General features: G+C 43.4%; 2 protein-coding genes across 10 annotated transcripts in view; one reads left to right on the forward strand and one right to left on the reverse strand.

The window, feature by feature from the left end:
- LOC128324251 (uncharacterized) overlaps positions 1-10,678 on the reverse strand; it is a 150,915-nt gene extending 140,237 nt beyond the window's left edge. For both annotated transcript variants that reach the window (XM_053248578.1, XM_053248579.1), the window contains exon 1: positions 9,847-10,678. In XM_053248578.1, coding sequence (XP_053104553.1) covers positions 9,847-10,669 — 823 coding nt within the window. In that variant the 5' untranslated portion in view covers positions 10,670-10,678. The remainder of the gene's footprint in view (positions 1-9,846) is intronic.
- LRRC7 (leucine rich repeat containing 7) overlaps positions 10,370-22,759 on the forward strand; it is a 378,525-nt gene continuing 366,135 nt past the window's right edge. For 5 of the 8 annotated variants that reach the window (XM_053248555.1, XM_053248556.1, XM_053248548.1 and 2 more), the window contains exon 1: positions 10,370-10,541. Coding sequence is in view for 1 of the 8 variants with exons in the window: in XM_053248546.1 (XP_053104521.1) it covers positions 10,794-10,818 (25 nt within the window). In the remaining 7 variants the exon portion in view is untranslated. Of the gene's footprint in view, positions 10,542-10,708; positions 10,819-16,333; positions 16,357-22,759 lie in introns of those variants that run through there. The other 3 variants (XM_053248546.1, XM_053248549.1, XM_053248552.1) reach the window with 3 other exon arrangements.

Here is a 22,759-nt window from a genome sequence, read left to right on the forward strand (position 1 = left end):
ACACTTCAAGTGCAATACTTTTCATGAGGACAATGTGGTTCCACTCCTTTCTTCCTCCATTATAATAGTGAACACTGTGTAGAACATGACACAAGTATTGTGGGCCTCTATAGGTCTGTGACACCCTGGTGGCAATCAACACAACTCTGTTTCCTATCTATGCTGTTTTTTTGCATTTATTTAATTTTATGTTTCCATTAATTTAGTTTGTTTCTTTAAGAGCTGAGGGTTCATGAAGGCCTAAAACTGCCAAACACTACTAAGGGTACTCCCACACCATGCAACAATTCCTTTTCATTTCCAGTGTAAGATTGCACACTTTCCTCTTTAAAAACAAACACTCTTCCTACAAGACAGCAGAAAGACTTTCTCCTGCAACAAGGCTATCCACCCTACCCACTGAAGGGGGGAGGACAGAACCCAATAAGCTAGGACTCATCAAAGCAGGTATTAGATAGTGCTAACAATGAAATCTGGGATTGGTTATGTTGTCATCTGGAAATGCCCTGAGAACAGACAATCCCAGCTTTCTTTTTGATGTTTTGATCTGAGAACCTGTACATGGTTGGGTCTGTGGTTATTCTTTACATTAGAGGGGAAAAATTGTTAAAATATATCGGATCGTGACTTGAACTACAAAAACACAATGATAGAAATTTGAGGAATAAAAAAGATGCAGAAAATAACAGGCTGTATTCAGAAACAAAGTGAACAAAAATGAAAATAGGAAGGGAAAAAGGGAAGAATGGGTCAAAGTAGAGTGTCAAAGGGCAAAATGAAAATCACTGGGCATTTTCAGCATAAATCAGCTTTGATTTAAGATAGCCTCCAGTGGGAAGATAAAGCTTATATTGGCTTCAGTGGTTTGTTGGGGTTTTTTTTGCCAAATAAACTACTTAATTTGGAACTTAAGCTCCATGTCTCCAGACAATATTAATTATCAGTCCTCTCCTTACCTGTGATTGATAAATAGATCACTAGACAGCTAGACAGACTTTATTGTGGTCCCTGACCCAACAACACTGTCGGGAGTTCCTCCCCTCCCCCGTGAGACAGGGTTGTGTACCCAGCCAAACAGCAGGGTGCCAATGGAAGCCGGGGTCTCCAAATGCCAAGGCAACCCCAATAATTACCTCTTAGGAGTCAGGGAGGACTCAGAGAGAAGTGCAACAGCTGCTGGGGGATGAGCAGGGACAGCCTAAGAGATGGCAGCTTGGTGGAGAGGGAATAGAAATGATATTAACTCCACAGCTGCAAACAGGTGCAGGGATATTAAGGAAGGGGGGTGGAGTTAGAGACCAAGTCCCTTTTGGGAGCCAGGGGTTGGCTGATCATGACACCTGCCCAGCCAGGGAAGGCAAAGCAGGTTGGAAGAGGGGAGGAGTGTCTGAAATGTAGGGTTCTATTTAAGCCAGGGGCTGCCGAGGATGAGGAGATCAGCGGGACAGGCTTGTTGGTCTGACTGTCTCCTGGAGAGGAGCTCAGACCTTTTTGCTCCCGCTGATAGGAGAAGAAGGGAGTGAATGAACTTCCCTCCTTCCCCAGCTCTGAGGCCATGCCCACACCTAGAATTTAGTGCTGGAGGGCAGAAAGTTTGTCTTGGAGAATTCTTCCCCCCAGGAACGCCGACAAACACAAAAGAAAAGCAGTAGAAATCACAGTAAAGTTAATACAAGTAATACAAAATATAATGTCAGGGTCTTCATAATACCAATAACTCAGACTCCTTACCTGTGCACTTCTGTGGTAGCTGGGGCAGATAAAGAAATCTCCCCTCCTGAGCTGTCTAACCGGGTTATGGTAAGCAAGTAGAAAGCCTGCTCGATTGGAAAGGAGTTCCGGAGAATAGCAAAGCAGGGGACTTTTTTGCCATGGAGACTGCAGCACAGGGACAGGCAGTGATCCCAAGACTTTACGGATTTAATTTTGAAACATGGTTATTAGGATGAAGTCTTTTCTCATGGCACAGAGACTAGAAAGCATCCTCGGGGAGGACAGAACTGAAGCACCTGGAGAACAAGCAGCATAGGATGCAAAAATCAGAAAAGTCTATGGATTCGTCTGCTTGCACGAGTGACTCAACTATTGTTCATTTGAGAAAGATCAGGAGAGGCTAAGGAAGCTTGGGAGATTTTAAAATGCCTATATGCTAGGAAGACAACTAATGCGAGTGTCAATCTGACTGTGAGACTGTGCAATATGAAACTCAGGGAAGGACAGAGTTTAACCGAGCTTTTTAATTAAATCCTGGACATTTCAAGATGGTGTGAAAGGGGAAATGTAAAAATCCCAGATCAAGTAATTACTGGATTTATTTTGAACAGTCTGCCAGAAAATTTTCAAGTCATATGTTTTGTTTTGGAATAAAGAGAGGAGATTGATTCGGAATTTTTGATTTCAAGACGTCAGGATTTTGATATGAGAGCTGCAGCCTCTAGTGAGTTCTCTGATCAAAAGAGCCAGCATTTCAGACCAAACAAAAGAGCAAGGTGTGTTGGCTGTGTAGGAAGCCAGGCCATTTGCAAGTGAACTGTTCTCAGAATAAAGGCCCTGGCCACAGTAGACCTGCTGAAAGAAATTCCAAGAGGGCTGACTCATCACCAGTGGGCCTTCTAATTTTTTTCATCTCTGTACAGAATGAATTTTGTTCTGGGCGGCAGTATCAAGGCACTGTGTGTGCACATACATTCAGAGTGGGGCCTTCCTTATTCAACCTGAGTGAGATCTAAAATTAACTGAGAGGGCATCAGAAAAATTGTGCACATGCCTTAGAGGGAACAGTTCTCATCACTCAGAATCTCTTCAAACCAGAAACACAGAGCTAAAAGAGATTCAAAGGAAAGAGCAGGAAAGGGATGATAATAATGATGATGATGATGATGATGATGATGATGATGATGAAAAATATGGGGTGAACTCAGGAATTTTTCACACTGTTGAATCTGCTGAAATATGGGAATTTAATTGTTGATAGTGATACAGCTGCAAATCTGATTAAAGACCAAGAACTGTCCAGTGATCTGGACTTGAATTAAAAAACCTCAATAAGCCTGGCAGATGGCAGAAGGATCACTGCATAGGGCCAGCAAAAATCAGATGCAAGCTGCCAAAGGGAAGGAGTATAACCTTGAGGACTGAGGAAGCTCTTTATGTCCCTGCACTTGAAAGCAGTTTAATTTCAGTCAAATATGTTACATGCAGAGGCTATTGAGTAGAGTTCAAAAATGATTACTATTATATCAGAGACAAACAGGAGTTGTTAATGAGAGATTCTTTAAAGGAAAGTGGCTTATATGAGATTGATTGTATTGATTGTAAAGCCAGTGTTGCTAAAGGATATCTGCATAGACAATGTGAACAATTGTACCATCAAAGATAGGTACATCAAGATGTTAAAACAATTCCTTGACTTGAGAAGGGGGATTTAGCAAGAGGCTTGAAAGTTCAGACCTGCAAAGACAATGATTCACCATGTGTCCGTTGTTTGAAAAACAAGGGGACTAAAAAATTTCACCAGAAAAAAGAGAAAGTCAAAGTGCCCCCTAGAGTTGATTCATAGTAATGTCTGTGGACCAATGCAAGTTGAAAACAGATACCGTATTTTACGGACTATAAGATGCTACGGACTATAAGATGCACCTTAATTTTAATCCAGTTTTTCAGAGTTTTAACATATTAAACTGTTAAAACATATAAGACGCACCTGAATTTTGGCGGATATTTTTCAAGGAAAAAAGTGAGTCTTATAGTCCATAAAATTCGGTATTTCTTGACTTTTATTGATGACTACTCCAGATACACTTTTACTTATAGGCTAAAAGAGACAAGTCAAGTTCTGGAGAAATTAAGGAGTTTGTTGCAATAGTGAGCAACAAGTTTGGCAGAAACCCTCAGAGACTAAGAAGTGATAATGGGGGTGAGTTCATATCAAAAGAAATGACCAATTACCTAAGGGAACAAGGCATTCAACATAAACTAACATTACCTTACACCTCGCAAAAGAAATGGCATAGCAGAAAGAAAGAATCATTCCATATTAGAGATGACAAGGTGCATGTTGCAGGATACAGGACTGGCAAGCAAATTTTGGGGAGAAGCATTCATGACTACCAATTACCTACAGAATACACTGCCAACCAAAGCAACAGATGCAACACCTTTTGAATAATGGCATGGGTACAAACCCTAAGATCATATCAACGTGCTCGGATCAAATAAATAAATAAATAAATAAATAAATAAATAAATAAATAAATATTCATATTCATATTCATATTCATATTCATATTCATATTCCTAAAGGGAAAATAAACAAATTGAACTGCAGAGGTGAAGAAGGAATACTCTCTGGATAGATACTAGGAGGAAAAGGGTACAGAATCCTTGATGTGACCACTGGAACAGTAGGAATATGCAATGCAGTATACTTTGATGAAAGACATCGGCCAATCACAAGTGAAGTGCCAGAAACTGGACCAGAGATCCAGATGGAAAAGGAACCAAAAGTACAAGAATTCCATAAAACTGGAGCTAAGCTGCAAAACAGAACCAGAAATGGAAACATAGGAACATACAAAGCTGCCTTATACCGAGTCAGACCATTGGTCCATCTAGCTCAGTATTGTCTACACAGACTGGCAGCAGCTTCGCTAAGGTGACAGGCAGGAACCTCTCTCAGCCCTATCTTGGAGATGCCAGTGAGGGAACTTAGAACCTTCTGTATGTAAGCATGCAGATGCTTTTCCCAGAGTGGCCCCATTCCCTAAGGGATAACTTACAGTGCTCACAGCCTCACACATCTCCCATTCAAATGCAAACAAGGGTAGACCCTGCTTAGCAAAGGAGACAATTCATGCTTGCTACCACAAGACCAGCTTTCCTACATGGCTAGAAGTTGAGCCAGAAGTGAGATGCTCACAAAGACCCAACAAAGGGGTTCCACCCAGCATACAATTCTGATCACCACATCTAAAGAAGGACATTGTACAACTGGAAAAGGTGCAGAAGAGGGCAACCAAGATGATCAGTGGCCTAGAGCACCTTCCTTATGAGGCAAGACTACAACACTTGGGGCTTTTTAGTTTAGAAAAAAGACAACCACGGGGAGACATGATAGAGGTCTATAAAATCATGCATGGTGTGGAGAAGGTGGATAGAGAGAAATTTTTCTCCCTCTCACATAACACTAGAACCAGGGATCATCCCATGAAACTGATTTTCATAATATTTAGGAACAACATACGGAAGTACTTTTTCACACAACGCATAATTGGTAAATTATGCTAACTTGGCAAAGAGGCAACTTTTAATGTGGTGATTCTCTTTATTTAGCAGGGGGAAAGTAACTGACCCTATCCACCCCCCAGTACAGTACCTCCAGTGACTGTTGCTGGTGTCTATCTGATATTTATTTTTAGATTGTGAACCTTTTGGGGACAGGGATCTATCTTATTTATTTGTTATTTCTCTGTGTAAACTGCCCTGAGCCATTTTTGGAAGGACGGTATAGAAATTGAGTTAATAATAATAATAATAATAATAATAATAATAATAATAATAATAATAATTAATTTAAAGTAAAAAAATAAAAACAACCCACTTGTGGGATTCTCTGCCACAATATGTGGTGACAGCCAACAACCTGAATGGCCTTAAGAGGGGTTTGGATAACTTCATGGAAGAGAAGTCTATCAATGGCTACTAGTTGGAGGGCTATAGGCCAGCGTCAGAGGCAGGATGCTTCTGAATACCAGTTGCAGGGGAGTAATAGCAGGAGAGAGGGCATGCCCTCAACTCCTGCCTGTAGGCTCTCAGTGGCATCTGGAGGGCCACTGTGTGAAACAGGATGTTGGACTAGATGGGCATGGGCCTGATCCAGCAGCAGGGGCGTAATGATAGGGGGGGCAGGCAGGGCACTTGCCCTGGGTGCCACTCTGGTGGGTCATGGGGGGGGGCCCAAAAAGTGGCATGCCCCCCCCGACCCCCCCCGGATTGCGCGTCACGGTGGCGGGCGGCGGCGGGAGTGAGCGTGGCGGCGGCAGGTGGCGGCAGATCACCAAGTGCGGCGGCGGCGGCAGGCGGCGGCGGATCGCCCGGTGCAGCAGAGCGATGCCGAGGCCTGCCGCCTGGCCCGGCGTCACTTCCCAACTGCACAGGCGCGCCTGCGCAGTTCATAGAACTTGGATACTTGTGGACCTACCTGTTGGAAGAAATTCAATAGGATGCAAAAGGGTCTTCGAAACCAAATAAAATGCAGATGGAGACACTGAGCTACAAAGCCAGATTAGGAGCCAAGTGATACTATCAAAAGTATGGTGAAGACTATGATGAGACATTTGCACCTGTCATAAAGAATACTTCAGTAAGAACACTATTCAGCATAGCACCAGCAAGAAAGATGCAAATTGATCACCTAGATGTGAAAAATTGCATTTCTGCATAGAGAAACAGAAGAAGACATCTACACGGAGCAGCCACCAAGATCTGAAGAACCTGGAAAAGAGAAGCTTGTATGAAAACTCCAGAAAAGCATCTATGGCTTGAAGCAATCTGCTAGAGCATGGAATGAGAAGCTGAACCCGACGTTACTGAAGGAAAAGCTGACCCCTGCATATACTCGAGATTCACAAATGATAGAATTTTTTTTTAACAAGTGTTGATTTTCACTTGTGTTGATGGCTTGATTATTTGCTATGAAAAGAACATAGGAAGTTGCCATCTACCGCGTCAGACCATAGGTCCATCTTGCTCAGTATTGTCCACACAGACTGGCAGTGGCTTCTCCTAGGTTGCAGGCAGGAATCTATGCAGCCCCATCTTGGAGATACCCGGGAGGGAACCTGGAATTCTCTTCTCAGAGAGGCTCCCATCCCCTAAGGGGAATATCTTACAGTGCTCACACTTCTAGTCTCCCTATCATATGAAACCAGGGTGGATCCTGCTTAGCTAAGGGGACAAGTTATGCTTGCTACCACAAGACCAGATCTCTTCCCACCAAGACAGGTATAGAAGGGCGGTGTAGAAAGGGCGGTATTTGGAAGGGCGGTATAGAAATTGAATTAAAGAAGAAGAAGACAGTCAAGATTGTGGGGCACCTGAAGACGTTTAAGTGAAAGAATGAGCCATCAGTTAGACAGCCAGAAGTAGTCAATTGTAGGACTTTCATATACAGAAGCAAAGTACATATCAGCTGGCCAACAAGCATGTCAAGAAGCCACATGACCACACAAGTTACTGTCAGACTTTGGAATTGATGAGCCAAAGTCAACTGAGATATTTGAAGAGAACCAAGGGTGCATACAGCTCTCTCTGATGGAAAAGACTATGTCTCCAACAAAGCACATAGACACAAAACACCACTACATTCGAGAGGCACAAGAGAGTGAGCTAGTTAAGCTGAAGTATTGCCCAACTCAAGATATGGTAGCAGATGGGCTGACCAAGCCACTACCAAGAGACCAGTTCCAGGTTCTTCTAGAGAAGATGGGAGTTGCAGATTGGTGCATGAGACAATGAGAAGGGGTGTTCGAGATGACGCTCCTGATGGCATCGACTCTTAGCTCCAGCAACCCTACTGACCAATAGGAGCATTAGGAGTAGAGATAGTTACTAAGAACATTCCCTCTCTGACCATAATTTCTCTACTCTGATTCGCTTTGTTAGACTGATAGTGTCAGGTTTCATTGTTTCACCTGAGAGAGAGACTTCCGTCTTTCCCCCTTACCCTGCTTCCTGTATGTAGCAATGAGGCATGTAGGTCTTGATCTATCACTCTGATGGGTTTCCTACCTTTAAATGCATGTCACCAGACAATATTAATTAGCAGTGCTTTCCTTACCTGTGCACTTCCACTGTAGCTGGGGCAGATTAAAAAACAACTCCCCTCTTGAGTAACTCCCCTCCTCCTAACAACAAGCCCCATTAGCTCATTGCCCATGAGAGTGCAGGCATGGGAGCAAAAGGTGGAAGCTGCTTTCTGCATCAGCAACATCCTCCTCTTGCATTTTCTGGGCCGCTACACAAGGTCCAATTCTATTCTCCGTGCTTCTCATAGAGGAGATGCAAGGACACAGCAGAGCAGATGCATCTACGTGGAAAAGCCACTGTTTACAGGCCTTTTTGAAACAGTTCTCATGTGCAACTTGGAGAGAGAAAGCAAATGAATGGGCAGCAAAGGGGGCTGCTAGGGATCTGCACGGAACCAAGGCGGGGCGGTTCGATGCTGGTGGGGTTGCTACTTTAAGGGTGGGGGAGGGTGCACTTACCCCTCCCGCCGCTTCCCCCCCTGCTTCCCCCCGACCGGCGCTCAACCTTTGGGGCGGTAGCATACCTCCCTGCCACCCCTTCCCCCTCCTCGGCTGGAAGTGGCCAGAAGTACTGGATGCGCGTGTGCACATTGCGTGTGCATGCATGCATGTCAGACGGGCGTGTGTGACATGCATACGGATACCTGGTACTTCTGGTCACTTCCGGCTGAGGAGGGGGAATGGGCAGCAAGGAGGTACGCTGCTACCCTGAAGGTTTTTACCCACAATGAGCGTGGTGGGGGAAAGCTGCGGGAGGGGTAAGTGCACCCTCCTCCACCCTTAAAGCGGCACCGGTGTTGAACTTCAAACTGGCCTGATTTTCGAACCTGTTTGGAGGCCCATACAAGGGCCTCCAAACAAGTTTGTGCACATCCCTAGCGGCTGTTCCTGCACTTATCCGAGCTCACCCTCTAGATCAGTGTTTCTCAACCACTGGTCCATGGACCAGCACCGGTCCGTGAGGCATTGGGTACCGGTCCGTGAAGCATCATTAATACCTCCCCCCCCCAAAAAAAAATTTGGGCTGGCAGGGGCCACCGGAAGCTCTCCAGAGCTCATTTCCAGGCAGCCCTTGCTGCTGGATAATGTTCATTTCACTTCCTCGAAATGAACATTATCCAGCAGCAAGGGCTGCCTGGAAATGAGCTCTGGAGAGCTGCCCGAAATTGTTTTTTGTGGGTTGCCTGGGGGTGGGGTTGGGAGTGAGGGGGGGCGACCCCCTTACTAACTGCAGGTCCAGGAAACTGCGCATGAACAATGCGCATGACTCCAAAAAACATTGAGAAACACTGCTCTGGGTGATGGAGCAGCGGGAATTGGCTTACTGGGCCAATCTTCCCCACCATCCGGGTCCTGGCCTCCTCTGTACCACATGCCCTTGGCTTCTGCGTGGAGGTAGGCCTTTGTAGGCCACAGAGGAAAAGGGCCAAACCTCCCATCGGGCCTTCCACTGTGACTACCTGTGGCAGTGGCTGTGCTTTGGTAACAGCAGCTATCTATGCAGAGTTGCCTTGGCACTCACCACCACTGGCCCTCAAGGACTTCATAGGATTTAACCAAGGCTTCCTTGTTCTCTACATTCGCCTGTTGTGTGCAGGGGGCGTGGGGGGGGGAGGCTATACTTGTAAGCTATATGCGTGGATAGGGCGAAAGAACAATGGGTCGGCTGTGGACAAAGGTGAAGAGAGGCGCTGTCGCTCACAGCGGGCCAGTGGCTGCCACGTGCGAAACATGAGGGGGTGGGGCGCGCAGCATCACCTCCACGCCCACTCCCCCTCTTTTCCTGACGACAGCAACGAGAATTCCAGGGGGAAGTAGGAGGAGAGAAGGGGCTGCAGGGGTTCGCGCACAGCCGCAGGGGCTCCAACGCCGCAACAGCAGAGCTTCCGTGAGGGGCGGGCACTGTTGTTGCTTCTCGGTTAACGGTGGGGCCCCGCTTCACTTCTTCCCACCGAGGCAAAGCAAAGGAGGAGACCCTATCCGCGGCGGCCCCTCTTTTCCCTCCCGCCGCGCGTTGGCCCTTAGATGCTGCCTCGCTTACGCGCTCGCCGAAGTGCCCGGCCGCTGGCTTCTGCGCCCTCTTGGCCCGGGGTCACTCCATGTAGACTGCAGGGAGGACACCTTCGAGGGACAGGTCTTTGTCGCTTCAGTGCTGCTTTCCCTGGAGGCGCCGTCGGCGAGGGCAGGGGGGCTTTGCTTGAAGGCTTCTCGCCTGCGCCGTAGAGGCGGGCGGCGAGGGGGCTCGGCCACATGCGCGTAGCAGCAGCCCTCCCTCCCTCATTCCTCCCTCCCCTCTTTCCGTCTCTCTCCTCTGCAACCATTACACCTGTGAATGAAGACGAGTGCATGAATGAAGCTGCCGCCCAGAGGAGGCCCTGACACACGGGAGAAGGCACCGGCGCCGAGCCTTTTGGGGCGAGTGGAGGCACCGCCGCCGCCCGCCACCTCAGTGTTCTTCGTGGCCAGCGGTCGCCGCGGAGATGTGAGGAAGCCTTCCTCCCCGCATGCCCTTGTGGAGTCTGGCTCCCGCGCCCCGCACTGACAGATGCGCTGGGGAGGGGGTGGTTCGCCCCCCCTTGCTTTGCATCGCCGTCTCCACGCCTGTGGCGGCGGCGGCAGCAGGAGCCCCCTTTCTCCACTTGCCTGCTCGGTCCTAAAGGATTTACTGGATGAAGAGCTTGCTTTTTTGGTGGTTGTCCTGGGGGACTGGCGAAGCGAGAGACTTCAGCTGACAAGGTACCTGTTCTCCAGACCTCCGTGTAGGGGAAATACACTCTCCTCAGATGTTCACCTGAAGGGTAATCCGCATCGTGGTCTAGTCTGGGGTGGGGGACCGACAAGGGAGGGAAATTGGCGATCGCCATCCTCCTGCCCTAGCCCACGTTGCCCCCCTTCCCCCCTCTCCCCAGCCCCCCATGAACAGCGGAGCCCGATCGCTTTATAGGAATCGCAGCCCCAACTGCTATTATCTGCAGGCAGCAGCGACTAATGGACAGATTCTCCACCCTGCAATGTGAGTATTTTTGCCGGGGCTGCGTCCTTTTTCTTGGGGAAGGGGCTGCTGCTCCTACGGTTGGTTGCTGTAGGGGCGTGTTAGCTGTGGCAGCGCTGCACGCTCCGGCTTCCTGCTTGGGCAAGCCAGGATCCAGGCTGGAGGAAGTCGCTTTTCGGCTCTCCGCTTTTCCTAATATCGCTCGATGTTGCTTCTCTTTGGCGGTGGCGAACGGCACGGATAGTGGGTTTGGTTGCGGTGGGTGGTGAACGATGGAAGAGTGAAGGAAGCGCCCTAGGGTGCTGCTGCTGGTGGTAACCGGATGAAATGCAGTGGTTGCTAAGGGGAGGAAGCCCTCGCCGCAAAGAAGAAAAGCGAGAGAGAGTATATTCTCCTTGGTTGTAGCTCCCTCGTCTCTCTGTCTCTCTCTTCTAAAACCAAAAACATCAAACGTGAGAGGGGGTCTGGAGGGGGCGGGGTGGTATGAGTGCGGAACAAGGTGGCAGAATCTTTATTTGGTTGGAGCAGCTGAATTGATGTTCCCACTTGGCACTTGTAGACAGGGACATTTGCAGCATGTTGAGGTTCTGCACGATCGAAAGTCGTGAGTAGCGGCGAAAGCAGGTTAACCTTATTTTTTCGGACCGTACTGGGAAGCTATGTCCCCCCCCCCCCCAAACCTTCCTATCTGGATAATTGAAGCTTAGAAATTTCAGTCGAAGAACTCTCACACACACACACCTACCAGCTTTAGCTTTTCCTTTGCCTACAGATAGGAACACCTTTGGGGCTTTCCACGTTAACACTTCACCGAAATAGTGGGGTATGAAAATGGAATGGGAGGGTCGATGGCTAGAATGGCATTGATTTCAATGCAGTTCAGATTGTCCTCCGTGGAAATAGCTCTGCAATGATAGCTCTGAGCGTTACAGTTCTTGCCCCCTCTTTCAAATTGAGACCTTCGGTGGTTTTATTCTAAAGCTTTCTCTTATTCACCTTGTGCTGCTGTGAAAATGTGATTAAAATATTTCTACCCTCTGTTCAGTGTGACTGGAGGCATTTGAAGCATCCACCTATCTCATCCCACCAAGGAAGAGCTCTCTTTTCTCCCCTCCCCCCTCCAGTGATTTGTGACTCAGAATGGCTTGCCTTTTTTGGCATCTGTGTGAAAGAAATGTCTGTAACCCAACTTCACTTTGCAGTTCCTTCCTAACCATTCCTATTAATTAAACACCCACAGTGTGCCTGTCATGTAAAATTTAGTTGAATCCGGATTGTATTTCCACCAGTGTAACTGCACTTAGTCAAATACTTTAGGCAAACTATTACCCAATTATAACAGGGCACTTTCATGAGAAATAATTTTTGGCTTATTAGGGCAATTAAGAATGCATCTGGTCCTAGGGCCCTTTCTGATCTATACACATGTACATGCAGTTTTCTATGCCAAGTTTTCTGTTGATCTATAGTGGAAAGAAACATATTGGGAAATATTATTCCCCCTTTTTTTAACTGAAAAAGAGAGTACCGGTTTTCTAATTCCAGAACAGAACTGTGAATGAATATATCTGTCTTTGTGAACACTACAAAGACAGATACTATCTCAGTCAGGGAAATTTTCTATAATTAGGATGTTTCCAGTGAAGACTAGATTACTTGCTGATGCTGTTTTCCAGTAACAATTCAAATAATGTTAGAAAATGTTATATTTGGTATCTGTTGAACAGAAATGTTTTCACCTACTAATTTTTTAAAATTTCAAGCAAGATGATGATTTTTGCAAGATTCCTGGAAATTCCTTACCCAGTAGCAACTTGTTCATCATCTCTTGACCAGAGACACAGGCAATTTTATTGTAACATTTAACAGGGAGGACTCCTCATATGATACCCAAGGCTTGCAGACAAATGAGCATGTCTTGTATTAATGTGTAATCCGCATAGCTAGCTTATAGACCCTCCTCCTTAACTGCAGTTGAGTTCTTATACATGTGTGGCTCATTTGATTGGTATTACATCTTGTGTCGAAAATCAGTATAGAAAAATTCTAATGTGTATAGGATTCTCATCCCAGGATAGCAGAGTTGAGGTTTCCTTGAGATTGCCATACAATATTCTCTTTATACTTGTATCCATTTTACTGTATCAGTGAAGTATTTCTATAGTCCTGTGAGGCTTCCAAATGCTCTTGTTCTTTCCTTCTCTTCCCTTTAGCGAGCGTTTTTAGCTTTTGGAGAGGTAACAGAGCCCCTTTCCCCACCTTTTGTTTCTTGACCAACTGAAAAGCCTGGACTTTCGGTCTCCCATGTTCTCTGGTCTTCCTAACTCGTGTGTGGAGGATAAATTAAATTTCCATACATACTATTACCTATATATTGACTCTATTAGAGTGTTTGGTATGGCAAGAAGATTGATGAAACTGAGCATTTGACCTCTTGCATCAGAAAGTGAGAATCAGCTCTGTAGGCATGATTGCAGTGAATATCTGTGGAAATCAATTATCAGAACACTAAATGGCTTCAGTGAGAGTAAACTTATGCTTTGCCTGGTGGTAATCTCACAGGTTGTGGTACAAATCCCTGGAATTCAATGGATGTGTTTCCAGTTATTACTGGTGAGTTAAATCAATGCCCCCTCTATTGAAAGAATGAGTTAGCTTGGTATATCTGTGGACATAGCTCTTTATGGCCCACTTAGAAATAGAATGGCTTTACTTAATATAAGTTTCTATTGTGTGTGAGAGAGATAGCACTAAGATAAAATACCTAAAATTGTCACCATGGTAACATTTTCATGCTTTGTACTTGGCCCCTGACATTTTCACCTAAAGAGAGCTCAACAGAATTTCTATTCTTGTTTCTCCTAGGGTGAGTTGTTGTGGGCAACTGGAAGGCAAAGAAAAGTGCTGTTTGAATAACAACAATTATATTTAACACATTCCTGTTTAGTGTTACATGTTCAAACAAGCGCAGTAACTTGTGCTGACAAGTTACGTGGGTGTTGGTTCTATGCATCAATTTATTCCAGTATTCAACAAAAGATGCAGACTTACCATGGCAACCTCTCCCTCTCTTCATCAAATGTAGTGCATATGTTTTAGAAAAAGCAACACCTCCTTAAAGAAACCACAGCACTCTAATGTTTAATCCAGCAAACTCAAATGTACAGAACACTTTTTCAGAACTGAATTATACCTGCTTTGAAAAAGAAACCTGACCTATTTTTCCTGAATTTTAATGTAGGTTTTAGACTAGTTTGACTTCACACTTCTATTTTTAAAAAGTTAGTTGAAAACAAATCAGGTAGAGTCATGCTTTTAAAAATATTGTTTTATTTCATCAAAAGTAGAGTGCTTGGCTTTAAACAAAGTATGTAGTAGATCTGTATGAATTTGAGAAAGTGTACTCATGTGAAGACACATGTGACATTTAAGTGAGAACATGTAGTGCCAGGAGAGACTGAGGAAGACTAGGCTTTCTGCTAGAAAACCCCAGATGGTGTAGCATATCCTTTAAAACAAACCTTAGATGCATTTTATTTTAATTTTTTTGCAGGTTACTTTCTTGACATTGCTGGATTCTGTAATCATCATACAAATGCTTTTTCAGTGCTTCCAGATTTGCTCTTACCTAGATTATTGGCTTTAAAAATTAATTAATTTAGGCAGTGATCAACAGATGAAATAATCAACAAAGCCACGTTAGTTTATTTGAATGAGTCTAATATAAAGCATCTTTATATTTCTAACTGGCAATCCACAAATCCTCTAGCCCCCTGGCAAGCAAAACTCTGAGCAGTATATTGATCCAAGAGGCAATGATAGTCCTCTTGAAACGACAACACTTCATTGCATATCTGTTTTGGGAACTTTTAAAGCATGTCCTTTTTGGCATTCAAAATATATTAAAAGCAACTTTAAAATTCAAATTAAAAATTCAGATAATTTGAGGTGCAAAATCAAATAGAAATTTAATATGCTAAATATTAGTTTGGAATAGAATGTCAGCTGAATGCCTTACTCATCAGCTGCAGGCAGGTCCTTGCACCTATCTACACAATGGACTCCACTTGAAAAATTTCCAAAACTATATTGCACCAACTGAAAGGTGCAGGAGTTCCAGTGAACACACAAGATTTTCTCTTCTTGCTCATTCATTTCAGTAAAGGACATAAATCCATGCATACATTCCTTTGTATGCATAGGAAAGTTTTCTGTACTGCCTGTGTGGTATGCTCTGTGACCATTGGAGCTCTAAGCAATCCTCGAGCTGCTGTCTTTGTGTAATATCACCTGTTTTCTTCCTGCCCTCCTGCATGGTATAGGAAAGAATAAAGAAATAATGGCTGACATCCAGAGCAGCCTGATGCAGGCACTCTCAATATCCCTGTGGTACTGCACACTCGCTCTGAAGCACAGGAGGTCTTGCGTTCTTGCACAAGAGGACAAATACGTTTCACAGCTTTCCTGCTTTCTGGAAGTGCTTCTTTAGACTGGAAACTTGCTGCTAGACCACCAGCAATGTGTTTGTTTTAAAAGAGCACTTCCACAGCACAGGCTAGCTCCAAAAAGAATTTGTGCATGCTTTTCAGGGAACATGCAGCAGTGTGGGAATGTTAGGCTGTTCTGAATGTCAGCCAGTATTGACAAAGAATCCAGTGAGAATCTTTAAAACATGCCCTGGAAAAAAGACTGGGGGGAAAATATATCATTAGCCGTGAGTATAATGGCTATGAAAAATTAGAGAAAATATCAGAATGTAAAGGGAGAACAAATGTCGGCTGTATGTCTTGGGGTACAAAGTAGATAGTTTAAATTAGTGAAGGGGTTGAGGTATTTGACAAGAAGTGAAGGACATGGAATCTGAAATAGAAAGAATGAAAGTGTTTAGTTAGAAACTTCAAATATCATATAATGATATTCAAAGAAGCATATTGGTAGCTTAAAAGGACAATAACTTTGGATTTTTAAAACATCTGTATGGGTTTCAGCTGTATTTTTCATCTTTAAACTATTTTTTAATTACAGAAAGTAAAAATTAAAATAACTATTGGTGGAAAGATTCCATCTTGGCCACTCTTCCCTGCTCTGGATTAGGAAAGGATTGAGGGTGGGGTGAGGTGGGGCTTGCTCCGTCACTGCTTAGTGCCTGGAGCACCTCCCTTTCCCAAATGAAAAAAAGTAATGAACTTCCTTGACTCCTGCTTAACCAAGGTGCCCCAAGTGGGCAGGGCTGCCTTTACTTTACTCTACAATTCTTTACTTGTCGATCAAAGCAAGCCAGTAATTGTAAACTCCTGCTTGATGTTGCTTGTAAATGAATTCAGGGCATATCCGTGAGAACAGTAAAATCCCTAAAATCCAGCTTGTCTGCTACTATTAGTTTTCACCTGCAGTGTGTGCACTCTTGGTTCACAGAGGGAGAAGCAACAAGTGAGACCCAACAAGCGTGCCAGTCCAACATGGCTAGTGTGCATCTTGCCTTAGCCATGCACCAGAATCCTCTGCCGAATGTCCACTGGTTCATTGCAGCCAAGTCGGAGTGGAAAGCATTTTCTCAAAGTAGTTTTGAAAACCACTGATCTAGTCTAACTGCTTGGAGCTTTTCTTTCTTAGAGTGTTAAAACTGGGCAGAATGTTAATTTAAGTTTAAATGAGCAACTTGCACTTAATGTGTGCATATTAATTAAAGTGTGCACTTACTGTCCCAGTCTGGTTTCTTTTCTCACGGTCATTCGATTATTCAGCAGTGATGTGCCATGGATTCATGTGAAAACACATTCTGTGACATACTTATGAAATACAGCCTCAGTGTTAACATCCCTTATTTAGTCATCTTTCTGAGATCTTTTGCTGACTTCCCCTGAAACCAGCATGAAGCAAACACTCTTACTTAGGAGACTGGAGGACTAAGAAATTGGAAAATTTAAAGGAGTGAAGGATGATAGGTTTGTGCTTGGCTGCTGTGCAGGCAGAATCCAGTAGGGTGGATTGTGTCACAGTACTGAGAACCTGATTGTGGTGAATGGAACAGTAGTGGAAAGAACATATTAGCAGCAAAAAGTTGGTTTTAGACTATAGAATTTCCTTTGAGTAATCTGACTTAGTTCAGCTTTGGATGTGCAGTCTACCTGTGGAATCCATCTTTTTTTCCCCCTGATGTCCAGAGAACATGTTTTAGGTACAATTCTGCATAATAATGTTAGTAAAACAGGAGCCTATGGATTACATATTGGTTACATAGTTATGCAGAAAAAATAGAGGCTGACATGAAGTAACTTAAACTAGTCCCATTGAATTAAAAGAGTAAGTTAGGCAATGCTTAACTTGACCTTTTAATTTCTCTTGGACCACTCTGAGTAATTTCCTTATGTCAGCCATAGTATTTTCAAACATGCACCATCTCTTGCATTGTAGGGAATCGCCAGCTAGAGGGAAAATAGTGACTATCATATATAGACCATATTTGCAACACCTCTCTTAGTTTTAAGTGTGTGTGTGTGCGCGCGCAAATGAAAGAGTTATCATTTTGTTCCTAAACTCCTTTGGAAAATACAACTTCAGAAACGATTGTACTTTGGAAAGGAAAATGGATTAGAGATGAAATTTTTTGAGAGATATGTGTGTAAGTACACACAGTCAATAGGAAAAGTGAATGACAGATTTGGAAAGCTTTGCTAAACCTTTTTGAGAGTGCAACTGATGCTGTTTTAGACCAAAGCTACACAACTTCAGCCCTCTAGCTGTTTTTGGACTACAGCTCCCAGCATCCTTAGCCACAGTGGCCCCACAGTGGTCAGGGATGATGGGAGTTGAGGTCCAAGATCTGCAGGAGGGCCAAAGTTGTGTTGCCCTGTTTTAGATGATGAAACTATGGTAGCCAGACATGTTTCAACTTTGCATGAATACTTTTGGTCATGGAGTGGTAGCATGATTTTTAGAAGTAGAAAGTGACAACTACTGTGTCGTTGAGATGCCCAACACATTATACGATACAAGGTTTTGAAATCTGAAGCATTCTGTGAACTCCCTCAGTTTTAGTATTGCCATGTGTACATAGGTTATTTAAATACTGATTCCTCTCCCTCCCCCCATGTTGATAAACTTGTGTGATATGAGAGCTAGGAAAGCTTCAAATTTGATAACTCAGTGTTGCATAATGGGATACAATTCTCCTCCACCAAATTAATTAGGTCTTCATTTCATTTGACTTAATAGCATTCTGTTAAGACTAGAATTTAATAATTTGTTTAGCACTGAGGTCATGCTAGAAATGCATGATGCTTTAGAGGATTGGAATTTGCATATGTTTAGTTACATGTAATTAACATTATTTGTTTAAAGATTGTAAGGCAGATGCTTCTTCAGTCTTTGATTTGTAAACCAACAACCCATACCCAGAAATAATGAAATAGTCTTAAAACTGAGATTTGGGTAAACTGTGAAATTACCTGCTTTTTATTTTTGTGGGTTATTCTGACATCATGATAAAGGCTGTTCTTACGCAATGAAAACAGTTTTGCTAGTTCAAAGAGATTAAGGGGCTGTGTAAAACCATAGCGAAGCTCAGAAATGCACAATTGCACAAAAGTTTCCTGTGAAACTTATGAGGCATACTGCAAGTTTTGTACCTTTTTGTGCAAGCACTAGTAAAATACTGGTGTAATTGGGCCGTGCAACCGTTGGAATGTCAGCTGTTGCCATTATATTGAGTTTGTACCTGCAATACTCAAGGTAAGAGAAACAGATGTAAAGAATATATAAATGGTGGAAGACTTGGAGCTGAATGCTCAAGTGTAAACCTTTTTTTTTTTTTTTTAAAGAAAAACATGTTTCTCAAGAGTGAAAGAAGGTGTCTTCTACTCACACAATTTTATTGAAATTACAGAGGGGAACAAAGATTGATTAATGGCTTGATTCAAAGCAGTGTGAAGTCAGAGGATGTCTTTCCTAATAATATGCTCTTTATTGGGTCCTAAGCAGCTTGCTGAAACAAAATTGTCTGGAAATGTACAGAAAAGGAAAGGGAAGGTTGTGCCGTCAAGTCGGGTGTCAATTCCTGGTGACCACAGAGCCATGTGGTTGAGAAGGAATACTTAGAATTTCTATGCTCTAGTCCAGTGTTTCTCAACCATGGGTCTGTGGACCAGCACCAGTCCACGAGGCATTGGGTACCAGTCCGTGAGGCATCACTAATAAAAATCACCGCCCCCAAAATACCAATTTTGGGCTGTCAGGGGCCACCGGAAGCTCTCCAGAGCTCATTTCATAGGAACATAGGAAACTGCCATATACTGAGTCAGACCATTGGTCTATCTATCTCAGTATTGTCTACACAGACTGGCAGCGGCTTCTCCGAGGTTGCAGGCAGGAGTCTCTCTCAGCCCCATCTTGGAGAAGCCAGGGAGGGAACTTGAAACCTTCTGCTCTTCCCAGAGCGGCTTCATCCCCTGAGGGGAATATCTTACAGTGCTCAGACATCAAGTCTCCCATTCATATGCAACCAGGGCAGACCCTGCTTAGCTATGGGGACAAGTCATGCTTGCTTCCACAAGACCAGCTCTCCTCTCCAGGCAGAGGAGAGGAGATGATGAAATGAACATTATCCAGCAACGAGGGCTTCCTGGAAATGAAATCTGGAGAGCTGCCCGAAATTGTTTTTTGTGGGATGCCTGTGGGTGTGGTTGGGGGTGAGGGGGGTGACCCCCTTACTAACTGTTGGTCCAGGAAACTGTGCATGGACAATGTACCAGTCCATGACTCCATAAACATTGAGAAACACTGTTTAGTCCAGTGTTTCTCAACGTTTTTGGAGTCATGGACCGGTACACTATTCATGTACAATTTCCTGGACCAGCAGTTAGTAAGGGGGTTGCCCCCCCTCACCCCCACCCCAGGCACCTCCCAAAAAACAATTTCAGACTGTTCTTCGGAGCTCATTTCCAGGCAACCCTCTCTGCTGGATAATGTTCAGTTGAAGGAAGTGACATGGATGTTATCCAGCAGCAAGGGCTGCCTGGAAATGAGCTCCAGAGAGCACCCGCTGGCCCCCGCTGGCCCAAAATGTTTTTTTCAGGGGGTGATTTTTATTAGTGATGCCTCACCCAATGCCTCGCAGACCGTCACCGGTCCATGGACTGGTGGTTGAGAAACACTGCTCTAGCCTGGCACAGTTTGTCACAAGGTATCCTTCCCATCTTTATCTTTATCATTGCAGATGAATGAAATTCGAATCTTTCCTGCAATGAAACAACACTTTGCTAAACTTAGATAGCATATCATTCGTATCGGATAAAAGATAACTTATATATAATTTATCAGAACATCCTGGGTAGTATTTTTAAAATGGCAGCAAATAATAACTACAAATGTCGTTATAAAAATTACAGTATAACAGAAAATAAGTTGTTTCAGTACTTCCTGTGTTACAGTGAATTAGGCGCTCTGCATATGGAACCTTCTTCCTTCAAGCACAGCTGTACTAGATGCCTCTAAACATGCTAACGAAAAAGCTTTATGATATTTAGGAACAGTAATCTGACCAAGATATCTGGCAGGCTTGATGTTAAAAACTTGAGTGCCCGACACCACAGACTTGGTCCCATGGCTCAGTTCTATCTGCTGTTCCATGTTGGCCATTCACTGGTTTATCATTAATCTAGACTTTTCATAGCCCATTGATACAAGAAAGTCCAAGGAGAAGTTACAATGACATTTCCTTTCTAGTGAACGCTTCCAGCAAGATTTTGTGATTTTTACGCTCTAGAATTAAGCTTAGTCTGTTAAGCGTGTCTGTATAAAATGCCTTGCATCCTGGTGCAATTCTTATTTTATTTTTTGTAAGCAAAAATTTTAAAGAGTAACCATTGGATGGCATGTGTATCTTCATATTCACACTAATTTCCATTGCAATACATTAAAAAAAACCAGAAAATTGTTCAATATTAAACACTTGACAACCTTGTGAATTTTGTATTTGACAAATGGTTCTTATTCATGCCAGCACTTCAGCCTAATGTTCTGGGACTCGTGGGTGTTAGAGAACAGAACAAATTTCCATATCTGCTAATTTGATCCCACATTCACATTTTAAATGGGATTATTTTTTGACACTCCTTGTATAGTATACTTTTTTTCCTTTATAACCCTTAATATAATCCACTGCAGCAATTATCAGTTTGAATTCATTGGATTTGAAGGTCCTGTTGCCAAAAATAGCTTAGAGTATTGCATAATTTTTAGATAATTAACTTCTGATTTGGAGCATTAGGAAAGTGTGGCATAATTTATAGATAGCAAATTGGAGTAGGGTTTAGATTTGCTGTTTTTCTGTTTGGCTTTGAGATTACAGATCCTGTTTCTCTTTCTCTGTTTACTGAGGTTATGCACTATTTCGGTGTTTAGTTATTTTTGACAGTTGAATTGTGTGGTTATTTACCTGTACAAGCATGGCAATATAACTGATTCCCCTGCTAAATGAGCAAAAAGGGACCTTTTTAATGTGGTGATACTCTTCATTTAGCAGGGGGAGAGCAACTGGCCCTGTCCATCCCCAGCACCTCCAGTGGCTCTTGGTTGTATCTATCTTATGTTTATTTTTTAGATTGTGAGCCTTTTGGGGACAGGGATCCATTTTATGTATGTATTATTTATTTTTCTATGTAAACCACTTTGAGAACTTGGGTTAAAGTCTAGAGCGGTATATAAATATTCGTAGTAGCAGTATAATCTTCTAGTTCTTATTTCTTCACAAAGTGGCCTTCTGTACATAGAGACTTACGATCAGTTAACTTGTTCTGAAACATTTTACAACATGCATCATATACCATGGCGTACATGTGTTGACATACTTTGTAACCTTGTGATTTGAATTTAACACTGGCTAAAATGTTGTAACAGGTGGCTGCATTCCTGAAGGATATGAAAGTGAAACAAAGATTGTGAGGACCACGTTTTAGAGGCACAACCCCAAAATAATGAAAGGGAGAGCAGGAGTAATGTGTCTGTTTGTCCTACATAAATGCGCTTGTGTTGAGACGTACAGAAAAAAGCACTGTAGCATTCTCATAGCAAGCTGTAGCAACCTTGGAAAAATTAATATTGAAATTCCTTCTCTCCAGCTGCATGAATGTATGCATTTCCAGTGACTTTTACAAATAAATGTGGTTAGGATTGTATCACAATACCTATGAGATTTTTAGCATGACTCACAAAGTGCTCCGTTGTCCTCTCCCATCCCCTATCACTAGTTCACTTCTGTATATACAGTAATAGCTGGCTACAGCATGACTTGATGGCGCTGGAGCTAATGCTCATGTTTTCTTACTCTTTGCCTGAGACACTTTCCCCAAAAGTAAGAGAGGCAATATGATGTAGTGGCCAGAATGGAGACCTTGGTTTAGATCCCACTCAGTCATGTAGAAGCTCATTTCATGTGTCTCATCACTATCAGTCTAATCTGTTGCAAGGATAAGATGTGGAAACAATAATGAGCTCTTTGGAGGAAGTACAGGATAAATGTATAACCAAAAAAAGGCTAGAGCAGCCACAAAATCTTCTGAATAGGGAACAAAGCAGGAGTAGTCTGCATGGTCTGTGGGCTGTACATATGTGGCTCCCAGGAATGGGTTAGGATTGCTGCCAAATGCATCTGTGGATCACCTCTTGTCTTCAGCTGTTTGTAGGGCAATCACATTGGAGGACCCATAATTAATTTCCTTTTTCATTTTGTAGGTTTAATTATTTTTCTACTGAAACTATTTAAAACAGCATACAAAAGAAAACACCAATAATAAATCAATTTTAAAAGTGGTGCAATAAATAAGAGTAATCATATCTATAAAACTGCATAAAATAATTTAAAATACATTGGTTGACATGAAGGAAACTACTCAAAGAAGTCCCAGTGAAACTGAAAGGACAAGTTAGGCAGTGCCTAACTTGCCATTTTAATTCTAATTTCAGT

This window comes from Hemicordylus capensis, chromosome 4, assembly GCF_027244095.1.
Source record: "Hemicordylus capensis ecotype Gifberg chromosome 4, rHemCap1.1.pri, whole genome shotgun sequence".
NCBI classification, from domain to species: Eukaryota; Metazoa; Chordata; class Lepidosauria; order Squamata; family Cordylidae; genus Hemicordylus; species Hemicordylus capensis.